Raw genomic sequence first — 11499 nt, 5'->3', positions numbered from 1 at the left:
GAAAAAGTTTACACCATATCGATTCTTATCGATATCATTGGCGCGCTTTTTAAACTAAGCTAAATGTAGACAAGCGAAACTAATTTAAACAATAGTAAATTTGCAGTTACATTAGAAAGTTTAATGTGTTAAATTAAAAGAATGAAATGCCTTAAAGAAGAAAAACTTTTATTTTACAAGTATACGATTTAACATAGCGTAGTTTGCAGCTCTACTTCTTTTTATCCTTCTTAGCATGACGAGGTCCTCCAAAGTTCTTGCCCTTGTTGAACTTATTCTTTCCCGCCTTGTTCGTCAGCTTCACACTGCTAGCCTTCTTCTTGGCAGCGATCTTGGTCATCTTCTTGTGCCGATTGGCCTCGGACCTGGAAAAGAGCGTACAAAATTAGAACAACTGTTAACGAAAAGCGAGAAAGAGCTACTCACCTTAGACGCAGAGCTCCGCCACGACTCACATCGGTCAAATCGTTAGTGAATGCCGACTGACCGCCGCGTCGCTTGGGTTTGCCGTCGGAGGCACCTCCTCTGTGAACTTCGGTGGCGGCTCCCAGTTTGCCCGGACGTTTGCGCAGCTTGGCCATCTTGGCGCGCACAAGCGACACCTTCTCGATCTCCTTCATGGCTCGCTCTTTGGCGAGCTGCTCGGGCGTCTTCTTTCGAGGCTCCTCCTTCTTCTTTTTGTTGCGCTTTGCCTCGAGCTCCTTGACCGGTGGTCCATCCTCGCCATCGCCGCCGTACTCGGGTCGCTTACGCTTTCCGGCCGTTTTGCCCTTGCCCTTTCCTCCAGATGCTTTATCCTCGTCGCCGGTTGTCAACGCTAAGCGATCCTTCTCCGCCTCGCGTTGCTGTTTCGTCTGGAACCAACCACGTCGCTCGTTGGTCTGTCCCAGCAGCTTTCGCTCTGTTTTGGAGAGCTGTTGCTCCGTCTTGGCTAGCTGCCGTTCGGCCTGTTCTTCGTCCAGAATGTTTTCTACAAAACAATACAATTACATCAGCAAATTAAGAAAATGTTACATTTATATGAACTTACGGATTTCTGGCTCCAAGCTTGTGAGTTTGTTGCGGTATTTTTCAATAATCTCTGGCGGAATAATACGATTCTTGATGGTACTTTCCGCATTCTTGATAATGTCCTTAACAATCTTGCGCTCCTTTTCACCGGCCAGGGAAACGGAGATACCAGCACGCCCAGCTCGAGCGGTACGACCCACACGATGGATGTAGTGCTCTGTGGTAATGGGCATCACAAAGTTGATGACCGTTTTTACGCCCACAATATCGAGACCACGAGCAGCAACATCTGTGGCGATCAGCACATCAATCTGCTCCTCCTTGAACTTCTTGAGGGACTCCAGACGCTGTTGCTGGGTGAGATTGCCATGCAGTTCGCCAGCCCGGACGCCCAAGAGACCCAGTAGAATGTGCAGTCGATGGGCCTGCTTTTTGGTTTGCACAAATACCATGCAGTGATCGTGGAACGTCCTGCAAATCAAACTAGCCAGGATGGGTTCCCGGTCGCCCTCCTTATCCTCACGTATGCGAATGAATTCCTGACGCAGATTGAAGGCCACTTGCTGGTTGTTGTTGACGAACACCTTGATGGGCTTGTCCAGCGACACGGCGGCCAGATCTTTAACCTGCTCGCTCATTGTGGCGGAGAACAACATGGTCTGACGTGTCTTGCAGCAGGAGTTGATGATCTCCTTCATCTGTTCGGCGAAGTACTCGTCCAACATACGATCGGCCTCGTCCAGAATGAGAACCTGTTCGGGATATCAAAAGATATTTAAAGTTAGGGGTTGAGCTGAAGCAAACAAAGCAAACACAATAGATGTAAAATCAGCTTGCAACTGCCGCGCAGAAGCAAGAACCAGGTTTTCCTCTTAGCTCCACAAAGAGCTCAGAGCGCAAGGATGGAGAATCATCATTCTTAAGTTATATAAATTAAATTATCCTTGATTTCTTACCTCAATGGAATCCAATGTAAAACTGGGCGTATTTTTAATGTGATCGATTAGACGACCTGGCGTGGCAATGACAATGTCGGGATTCTGGCGAAGTACTGCCTCCTGAGCCTTCACATCCAGACCACCAATTGCCAGACCCACATCAATACTGGTGAACTGGCACAACTGCTTTGTCACCTGGTAGACCTGGGCGCCCAGCTCACGAGTGGGCACAAGAACCAGTACCCTGGTGATGGCCTTGTTGTTAAGAGGACGATACAGCAAACGCTCTAGAGTAGGCAACATATAGGCAGCCGTTTTTCCAGTTCCCGTGGCAGCACAGCCGCAGATATCACGACCTAGCAGAGCCACCGGAATCGTAGAGGCCTGGATCGGCGTAGGATATGTGTATCCCAGCACACCGATGGCACGCATCAGGGGACGTGACAGGTTCATCTGGTAGAAGGAGGTGATCTGCTCGTTCGCCTCCACTGTGTCGGCGAACTGCATCTTCTCGCCCTCGTCCTCTTCATCCTCCTCTCCAGCCTTCTTCTTCTTCTTCTTGGACTCCTTCTTCTCCCTTAGCCGCAGGTTGTCATGCTTCAATTCGTCTTCGGAGAGATCTATCTCACTTCCATCGCTCTGCTCCGCGGCCACAGCTTCGGCGCCACCCCGCTTTTGCAGCCGGGCGGCGATCTTGTCGTCGGTCTTTGTGCGCGCCTTCCGCTTCACGTACTTCATCAGGTCGTCCCAAGTGTCCTGGTTGTACTCCTTTACCGAGGACACGAACTCGAAGCCCTTCTCAAACTCCGTCACCTTCTTGTGCCTCAGTTTTGTGGGTTGGTACTGCGAAGGCACTCGGAACTCAGTTTTGCTTTCGTTTTTAAAAGTGCGAGCTACCTACCTCGACCTCCGCATCGGAGTCCTCCGACAAGTTCTCCACCTCGGCATCGTCCTCGATGGTGCCTATCAAGTCCAGGTTCTTGGTTGCACCCATTTTTGCAGCAAAGAACTATTAAAAACTACACCAGCGCGTGTTTACAATTTAAAACACACGTGTGGCTTGTTAGGGATGAACAAACCGGTGGTCAAATCATCGTTTGCAAGCGTGGGTGGAATTTGTGTAAATATTAGTTTGTTGCTTTTGTAATGTTAAGTAATTGCAAATAACCATAAACATAAGAATACTAAGTACAAGCAACATATTATTTTCATCATAATTGATATTTTACTTTGTTTTTTCAAGCCATCGATACATAACGAAATTGGGTGCCGGCGATAGCTCTCATCTCTAAATCGTCAGCTGTTTAACCAATTTTGTTATGAAATTTGCTTGAGTTTTCTACCGAAAATGCTGCGTTTGCTGACAAAAACAAGGGTGCTGCGGTGAGTTTTTATAATGATAAGATACCTTGTCAACAGAAGTAACAATGGGCTGTCTTCGTAGGCAACTGATGCCAGCCACCGGCGCCACTCCACCTGCATCCCGCTTCTATGCAAAGAACCAAGGAGCAGCCAGCCAAAAATCGGATGACGATATGGTTAGCAATGAGCCCATCAAGTTTTTCGGCAGCCAGGCGGCCACTTGGCGCGCCAAGGACACACGCAGTGGCGGCAGCGACGAGACCCTGTGGTACCAACCCTACGTAATCTCCGCCAGCCTGGCCATCTTTCTCCTATACTTCTGTGCGCTGCGCGAGGAGAGCGACATCGATCTGCGACTGGAGGGCAACTTGTACGAGCATGTCAGTGGTCTGGAGGAGGTTCAGCTGACTGTCAACTACAGGTACAACAAGGAACACGGACTGGACACCAAGGAGCAGGAGAGACGGCTCAGGGAACTGGGCGTTGATCTGGGCCAGTTGGACGCCAAGTTGGCCGCCCAGTAGTCATAGGGTTGGTTTGTTGTACGTTTTTGTTTCGTTAAGTGAAATTAAACCTTTTTAATAACTAGTAAATGTATTTTTCTACCAGGGTAAATTAATTATTAATCTTTTTTTAATGGCCCGGTGATAATTTCAATGAATTTTTGGATATTTTTGTTTGTTTTACTGAATTTCATTTTGGTTTAGCTTAGTTAAATCATACTTCATATTCGTTTGTTTAAATAACACTTAATTTAAAGTTACTAAATCTAGAAATAAAATTGGAAATTTCTTAGATAGGATCGGCTAAATATAATCATAGTTTTAGCTTTAGTCTTTAGACTTTATCACGCGGCGCTGAAGCTGCAAAGGATTATAAGCTATAGTATAAAGGTATAAGATTTGAAAAAAATGTATGGATTCGCGCCAAATTTCTTTTATGTGGTCTGAGTGTGACCATACGGCAGCATCCTTGGTAATCGCGACAGCTGTTTGCTATCGATAGGAACAGCTGAGTTCGTCAGCAGGTGTGCACACACTGGGATTGCGATAAGAAACGCGCAGGAAAAACAGAAAAAGGTAAACTGATCGTGATCGCTATAGCCATTACCTGTGCGTTTCATGCACACATTCGCTGACCAACGGCCGGCCCCACCCCCAAAACCAGAATCCAGTGGAAGGCGGTAGACTCCGACAGCATGGTGAGTAGACAAAGAAGCCATATCGCCATTGGCCCCCGCCCATTGCAACCGACTGACTTGCACCCAATCACGCCCTTTCAGAGCTACGATGACGATGACTATCCGGCGGACACGTTCCCCAAGGACTTTGGCTACCGGGCCTACAACCAGGATGGCCTGGAACTGGAACCCAATGCAACGGGCAGCAGCGAGACAAAGCCGCGCATTCTGCTGATGGGAATGCGCAGATCCGGCAAGAGCTCCATCCAAAAAGTGGTCTTCCACAAGATGTCGCCGAACGAGACGCTCTTCCTGGAGTCGACCAGCAAGATCGTGAAGGACGACATCAACAACTCCAGCTTTGTGCAGTTCCAGATCTGGGACTTCCCCGGCCAGATTGACTTCTTCGAGCCGACCTTTGATTCGGACATGATCTTTGGAGGCTGTGGAGCCCTGGTCTTTGTCATCGATGCCAAGGATGACTACAACGAGGCGCTGACCAAGTTCAAGAACACAGTGCTGCAGGCCTACAAAGTGAACAAGCGCATCAAGTTCGAGGTTTTTATACACAAGGTAATATCCATGAGTTGGGCGCTTATCGTGTTGTAACCCAGCGACACCTGCTCTTTTCCCAGGTGGATGGAATTAGCGACGACTCGAAAATGGAATCACAGCGGGACATACACCAGCGGTCGTCGGATGACCTCAACGAGGCTGGCCTCGATCAGATCCACCTGAGTTTCCATCTGACCTCCATATACGACCACTCCATCTTCGAGGCCTTCTCCAAGGTGGTGCAGAAGCTGATTCCCCAGCTGCCGACGCTGGAGAATCTGCTGAACATTTTTATACCAGTACGCGAAACTTGCATTATTGTTTTTAAACTACGCAGTTAATACCTTATCCATTGCAGAACTCTGGAATAGAAAAAGCCTTTCTGTTCGATGTGGTTTCCAAAATTTACATAGCCACGGACTCGTCACCAGTCGATATGCAGACGTATGAGCTCTGCTGCGACATGATTGACGTGGTCATTGATCTGTCCAGCATATACAGGCAAGCTAACTAATGTCGATGTATTTGCTGCTTAATAACCATTGCTTCACCGCAGCTCCGAAGAAACCGCCTTTGACAGCGGGAGCTCTAGTCTCATCAAGTTGAACAACAACACGATACTCTACCTGCGGGAGGTGAACAAGTTCCTGGCCCTGGTCTGCATTCTGCGCGAGGAGAACTTCAACCGGCAGGGCGTCATCGACTACAATTTCATCTGCTTCCGCGACGCCATCAGCGAGGTATTCGAGCTGCGGCTAAAGCGCCAGAAGCAGCTGGAGAACAACGACCAGGACGACGATGATCTGGTCGATGAGCAGACACTGATTCGCCATGGCCACGACGCAGGTGGAATTTCGCGAGCGCAGCCGATTAATTAGGCGCACTGCATCCCCAAGCGGCGAGCCCCTTTTATTGCCCCCTACGCTAGCTTCTCTGTGGACTCTTCGATTCCAATTTGTACGTTCTCTTCCGTTAAATCTGCTGTTACCTTTGTCTATTGATACGTTAAGACGCCACTCTCACAGAGCAGCGTAAAAAATTGCCCAGCGGTTGAAATTAATGATAATACTACCAATAAATATGTCTATTTTTAAATACAAGTGTGCTTTGGCCTAATTTATTGTTTGTTACGTTACTTAGATTGGTTGGTTTAGATGCTGCCACCTCAAATTAACTTCAAGATCGTATTCTGACAATGATGAAACGTCCGCCCTTCTAATATTTTAAAAACTACTTTAGAGTGAATAGAAAACTATATATTCAAGCTTATTGAAATGTATTGGGAATTTTTTCAACTCTAACAAATGCATCCTGAATCCTGAACTTGTAACCAATTATGATCGATTGATTTTAGTTTTTTCTTTGTAAAGTATTTCCAAAACGTATATTTGTAACTTTTGAAGTACTTATTACAAGCAAAGATGTTAAGGATTATTATCCTAGAATAATCTATTTAAACGTACATTTTTTGGAAGTGCTACTCTATATTAGTCCAATGTTTTTAGATAATTTTGACCCTCTAAAAAAAGATAACTAGTCTTAATCTTTTAAGAAAGAGAAATCTATCCATCGTCTAAAATCTCTCCGCTGAGTAAAGTAAACTATTTTGTCTCGAAATCATATAAGAATATAAGATATATAAGATAGTTTCTATGTTGGAAACTTTCTACTTGCTACCTACGCAATATTCCTAACCCACTAAAGTACATAGACCCATTTCTTTCTCCTTAATTCTTCTATTCTTCCTTCTTTCTCCTAACTCCACAAGTTATGTTTAATCAACTGTTTTCAGGAACTATAGCTCCAGACCTGGGCAAGATTAGGCTGCTGCTCAGTCGCTTGGCAATCGCATTAGGGTTCAGTTGCTGGTGTAAATAGAGTCTTTAAGTTTTGACGTAATTGCAAGACAATTGGACACATAACCCACTTCTTGTTTGCACAAGTGAACCATTCTGTGTTCCCAGTTGAAAGGGAAACCCCAATAGGTACAGAATGACGAGTGCAAGTCTTTTGTCGCGTTCCCTGCTAACAGAAGGTGCATAATCCTTACTTATATCGTAGTAGCTATCTATGTGATACCTAATCCACTGACCAATTGCAGCTCCGCGCTCCAAGAATCGCTCGGTGTTTACCCTGATTGTAGGCTTGGTGGCCGGCTACTGCCTGGCTCAAATCTTCTCCAGCATTGCGCCGCACGAGAGTCTCTATCCGTATCTCAGCAGACGCCTTCGCCTGCCGAGCGATTCCCAGGTGGCCACCAGTGGTCAATTGGCTCCGGAGCAGAGCGCGTTGAAGCATGATCATCGCAACGACAACGTCAGCGTGTCCGAGCAGCTAAAGAAGGAGGTACGCATCCTCTGCTGGGTGATGACCAATCCCACGAACCACAAGAAGAAAGCTCGCCATGTGAAGCGAACCTGGGGCAAGCGCTGCAACATCCTGCTCTTCATGAGCTCCGGCGCGGATGAGGAGCTGCCCACCGTGAAGCTCGACGTTGGCGAGGGACGGGAGAATCTATGGGCCAAGGTCAAGGAGGCGTTCAAGTATGTCTATCATCACCACTACAACGACGCCGACTTCTTCTACAAGGCCGATGACGACACTTATGCCGTGATCGAGAATATGCGGTATATGCTCTATCCGTACAATCCCGAAACACCCGTGCACTTCGGATTCAAGTTCAAGCCCTTCGTGAAGCAGGGCTACATGTCCGGCGGAGCGGGCTACATACTCAGTCGGGAGGCACTGCGTCGCTTCGTGGTCGAGGGCATTCCCAATCCCAAGATGTGCTTGCCAGGAACGGTGGTCAACGAGGACATCGAAATCGGGCGATGCATGGAGAACCTGAACGTCACCGCCGGCGATTCCAGGGACGAAATTGGTCGCGGTCGCATGTTTCCCTTCATACCGGAGCATCACTTGATCCCGGCCAAGCGGGATAAAAACTTTTGGTACTGGAACTACCTTTACTACAAGACGGATGACGTAAGTTTCGTCTGGATAAGGGATAGGTTTTCAAAACTCTTATATGCATCTTGTGTTTCGACAGGGTCTCGACTGCTGCTCGGACTTGGCCATCTCCTTCCACTACGTAGCTCCGAATTCCTTTTATGTCCTGGACTACCTCATCTACCACTTGAAACCGTACGGCCTACTGCGTTCCCTGGAGCCTCTGCCGGCCAAACTCAAAGTTGGTCAGTTGCTGCCGCCTCCCGTGGTGCGTCCCTTGGCCAGTAACGAGGATTCCGCCGATGATTACGACAGAATCTATACGACCACGACCGAGAAGCCAAAGGAGCCCGATGCGCGGGAAATGGACTCCAAGGAGGTGGAAAAGGAGGAGGCCAAATACAGGGAAAAGCTTTCAAAGGAGGCCGAGGAACGCGAAGACTCGCGAAATACTGACAATGATTCGGAGTACACCGAGGAGGAAACGGATAAGCATTCCAAATACAAGGAAACATCGGAGGAAAATTAACATGTATTGAGTTTAGTTGGTAGGCTTTAGAACCGAGCTGTTTCTGAAACTACTCAGCTCTTCCAGTTGATACAAAGTTTCTTAGATTATTATTTTATTAAGAGTATTTCAAATATATCATAATAAAGATATAGTAAATCCAATAATGGGCATGGTCAGATGTCAGTTCTTTCACAAGATTAGTTGATGGATGCTAAGTTGGGAGATACTCGACTAGCCAAAGGATCTTAAAATCCTAAGCTGATCCCTTGGATTCGTATGAGATTCCCGACACCACATGGACATACTTTTCCGGAAGTTGCATTTTAATCAATAACCCATTTTAAACATTTAAACTGCACGCCCATACAAGACAACATTGCGTATACGTGATTATGAGTTCAATTTTTAAGATCGGTAAGTAGAGAGCTAATATATAGAGGGTATAATAATTATATTGTTCACTTATTTTTCATATGTATAGTTCGAAGCAAAATGGCTTGCGTGACCTTTTGACCTTTTTGCTCGAAGTGATATGATATGGGAATGCGATTGAAGATCTATTCTTGACATGAGACCAATAATAATGCCCATAAGCTAAATAAGGACATTGATGTCTGTATACAATTTTTTAGAAAACTGTGTTCTGAAGTCTCACTTAGTAGTTTCGTACGCTTTCAGGGTGCGCTTCGTCACTACGTGAACGGGTGTCTACAGCGATTAGATGATTTTAATATAGCTTGATATATGCTATAGTATTCTGGGCACTACAGTTCCCAGGGAGGAAGAAGACAGGAATGCCTAAATCGACTTGGCTAGCTATCCGGCTAAATGCAAAAAATAAGGATTGGCCCATGAGGGGATCGAACCCGCGACCTTCGCGTTATTAGCACGACGCTCTAACCAACTGAGCTAATGGGCCTTCGTGACAGCGGCGTTCTGGGTTATCAATTTGGATTAGGGGGTGCTTCTCTAAACACTCATATCGCTACTTATTTAAAGTTCGAATAAAGTGAGTGTTATCTATAAACTGATTACTTTTTGTATTCCAGACCATTGGTTTATAAATATATAGAATGATATATAAATGTATAAATATAAAATATAAAACAATTCGATTACAATTTTAAATTTCTCGGAAAACATGTTGCATGTTTTTTTATTCTTATCAGCAAATAAGGAATATAATAGGAAAGCCTGCTGAGAATACTTATTGCAAGATAAGTCTTCGCCAAGTAGTCATCTGAATCGGACGATGGAGTGCCGCTGGACCATTGGAGTGATTCTGCTTATCCAAATCGATGTGTGGCCAACAATGGGAAGTGCATCAAACCGGCGGTTGTGAAAGGGGGGGAGCTTAAGTAAGTGCACTACAGGTCTACAGAGTTTGTACGCAACTTGTATACATTCTACCCCCAACTACTCCAGATGGAAAATCTGCCTTTGGACCCTATGGATTACGCACAGAATGGCGAGTTTCCCTGGACAATCGCACTATTCAGCAGGGGTTCGTTCTTTGGAGGAGGCTCCCTGATTGCCCCCGGGGTTGTGCTCACGGCAGCCCACCTGCTGCTGTCCAAGACCTCACATGAGATTGTGGTCAGAGCTGGCGAATGGGACATGGCGTCCGTGGACGAACCGCAACGGCATCAGGAACGCCGTGTGGTCAGGGTGGCTCGACACGAAGACTTCCAGTACAAGACTGGGGCAAACGACATAGCGCTTCTATACCTGGACTCTCCATTTGAACTTAAAGACGACATCCAGTCCATCTGCTTGCCTCTTCAAGGGGCGTTCATTGACCAGACACACTGTTTGGTGTCCGGATGGGGAAAGCGATTTTTTAACGACTCTCAAGTGTCGAGCATACAAAAGAAAGTCGAGTTACCCATAGTGAACAGAGGAGATTGCCAGAATATGTTGAGGAAAACCAGGTTAGGAGCCAGGTTTCAGCTGGCCAGCAGTCTCATTTGTGCCGGCGGAGAGAAGGACAAGGATGTCTGCAATGGCGACGGTGGTTCCGCGTTGGTTTGTTCCCCTGACGTAATCTTCGCTAGATTTCAGCAGGTCGGGATCGTGGCCTGGGGCGTCGGCTGCGGCAGGCCAAACGTCCCCACGACCTATACAAATGTGTCCATGTTCCGGGAGTGGATTTAGTGGAACTTAGTGGAACCGCTTAGGAACTGTATTCCTATCCACCCAAGAATTTCGTCCTATCAAAAAACATACAAGCTGCTTTAAATACCAAACTTTGCTAATGTAATTATATATATCGAATCAAATAAATGCATTTATCAAATTAAATTAGCAGAGTAACTTTAGGTTAAATTATTTTAAAATGGAAGTTTAGGTCTTGGCTATATATGTATGTACATATATAAATATCAAATAAATTGTTCGATTTTGTGAGAGAAATGTCGTAATATTGGGTGTAAGTTTTTTTTCTTAGACTACCATTCAGTTGAATGAAAGTGTAATATATATTATTATTCAAATGCAGTATGCGATATTTAGCACATGAAATGACATTTGTTTGATTTGTTCTTTACAGTGACCTTATTAAGATTTCAATTTTTGAACCGTCTATAATAATTCTTATTGCTTCTGGTATTTTTTTGTTTACCAAAATAGTGGAAGCTAGTCAATACTATATAAATTTTTCGCGTAAACTTAAATTCCCTTAAATCTGTTAAGTGCACCTTAACCGCCAAACTTTCAAACTCACCGAAAATGATAAGCCACAAGTACTCAATATGCCGATTGTCAGCATCGATGGCGGTATCGATGTTTGCCCAGCACGAACAGAGCGGCTGGCCACACTGTCGCTCAGCTGGCGCAGTTGTTGTTATTCTAGCATTTCTTCAGTGCGAGGTCCGAATTTTCGAGCGCACCGCAGCGACATTTTTCCGGGCGTTAGTTAACCGAGGCGACTAGTTTAATTAGCGGAATTGTGCGACGACGTCTTGGTTGAAATTCAATTTGAACGCCCAGGCGGT

General features: G+C 45.9%; 5 protein-coding genes and 1 non-coding gene across 6 annotated transcripts; 4 read left to right on the top strand and 2 right to left on the bottom strand.

Annotated features, from left to right (window-relative positions):
• Positions 1 to 147: 147 nt before the first annotated feature.
• On the bottom strand, positions 148 to 3055 carry LOC6733509 (probable ATP-dependent RNA helicase DDX27). Its single transcript, XM_002080529.4, has 5 exons — positions 2851 to 3055; positions 1968 to 2792; positions 1031 to 1763; positions 427 to 970; positions 148 to 365 (listed from the first exon to the last, which is right to left on the bottom strand). The coding sequence occupies exons 1-5, from the start codon at positions 2941 to 2943 to the stop codon at positions 212 to 214; spliced, it is 2349 nt and encodes a 782-aa protein (XP_002080565.1). The 5' UTR covers positions 2944 to 3055; the 3' UTR covers positions 148 to 211.
• A 122-nt stretch (positions 3056 to 3177) lies between these two features.
• Positions 3178 to 3899, top strand: LOC6733508. Its single transcript, XM_002080528.4, has 2 exons — positions 3178 to 3332; positions 3394 to 3899. The coding sequence occupies exons 1-2, from the start codon at positions 3298 to 3300 to the stop codon at positions 3833 to 3835; spliced, it is 477 nt and encodes a 158-aa protein (XP_002080564.2). The 5' UTR covers positions 3178 to 3297; the 3' UTR covers positions 3836 to 3899.
• A 391-nt stretch (positions 3900 to 4290) lies between these two features.
• Positions 4291 to 6146, top strand: LOC6739329 (ras-related GTP-binding protein C). Its single transcript, XM_016172146.3, has 5 exons — positions 4291 to 4512; positions 4594 to 5064; positions 5127 to 5345; positions 5405 to 5547; positions 5603 to 6146. The coding sequence occupies exons 1-5, from the start codon at positions 4510 to 4512 to the stop codon at positions 5922 to 5924; spliced, it is 1158 nt and encodes a 385-aa protein (XP_016026474.1). The 5' UTR covers positions 4291 to 4509; the 3' UTR covers positions 5925 to 6146.
• A 704-nt stretch (positions 6147 to 6850) lies between these two features.
• LOC6733506 (glycoprotein-N-acetylgalactosamine 3-beta-galactosyltransferase 1) lies at positions 6851 to 8663 on the top strand. The gene is made up of 3 exons (XM_002080526.4): positions 6851 to 7081; positions 7148 to 8031; positions 8096 to 8663. Exons 1-3 carry the CDS (start codon positions 7039 to 7041, stop codon positions 8522 to 8524), a joined length of 1356 nt encoding a protein of 451 aa, XP_002080562.2. The 5' UTR covers positions 6851 to 7038; the 3' UTR covers positions 8525 to 8663.
• A 688-nt stretch (positions 8664 to 9351) lies between these two features.
• On the bottom strand, positions 9352 to 9425 carry Trnai-aau. The gene has a single exon. It is a non-coding gene; the product is annotated as a tRNA-Ile (tRNA).
• A 217-nt stretch (positions 9426 to 9642) lies between these two features.
• LOC6733504 (phenoloxidase-activating factor 2) lies at positions 9643 to 10807 on the top strand. The gene is made up of 2 exons (XM_016167263.3): positions 9643 to 9864; positions 9932 to 10807. The coding sequence occupies exon 2, from the start codon at positions 9932 to 9934 to the stop codon at positions 10658 to 10660; it is 729 nt and encodes a 242-aa protein (XP_016026473.1). The 5' UTR covers positions 9643 to 9864; the 3' UTR covers positions 10661 to 10807.
• Positions 10808 to 11499: the final 692 nt, after the last annotated feature.

Source organism: Drosophila simulans, chromosome 2R (genome assembly GCF_016746395.2).
Source record: "Drosophila simulans strain w501 chromosome 2R, Prin_Dsim_3.1, whole genome shotgun sequence".
In the NCBI taxonomy this organism is placed as follows: Eukaryota; Metazoa; Arthropoda; class Insecta; order Diptera; family Drosophilidae; genus Drosophila; species Drosophila simulans.
The sequence above is the reverse complement of the archived record's forward strand: the minus strand, read 5'-3'. Positions and strand labels throughout refer to the sequence as shown.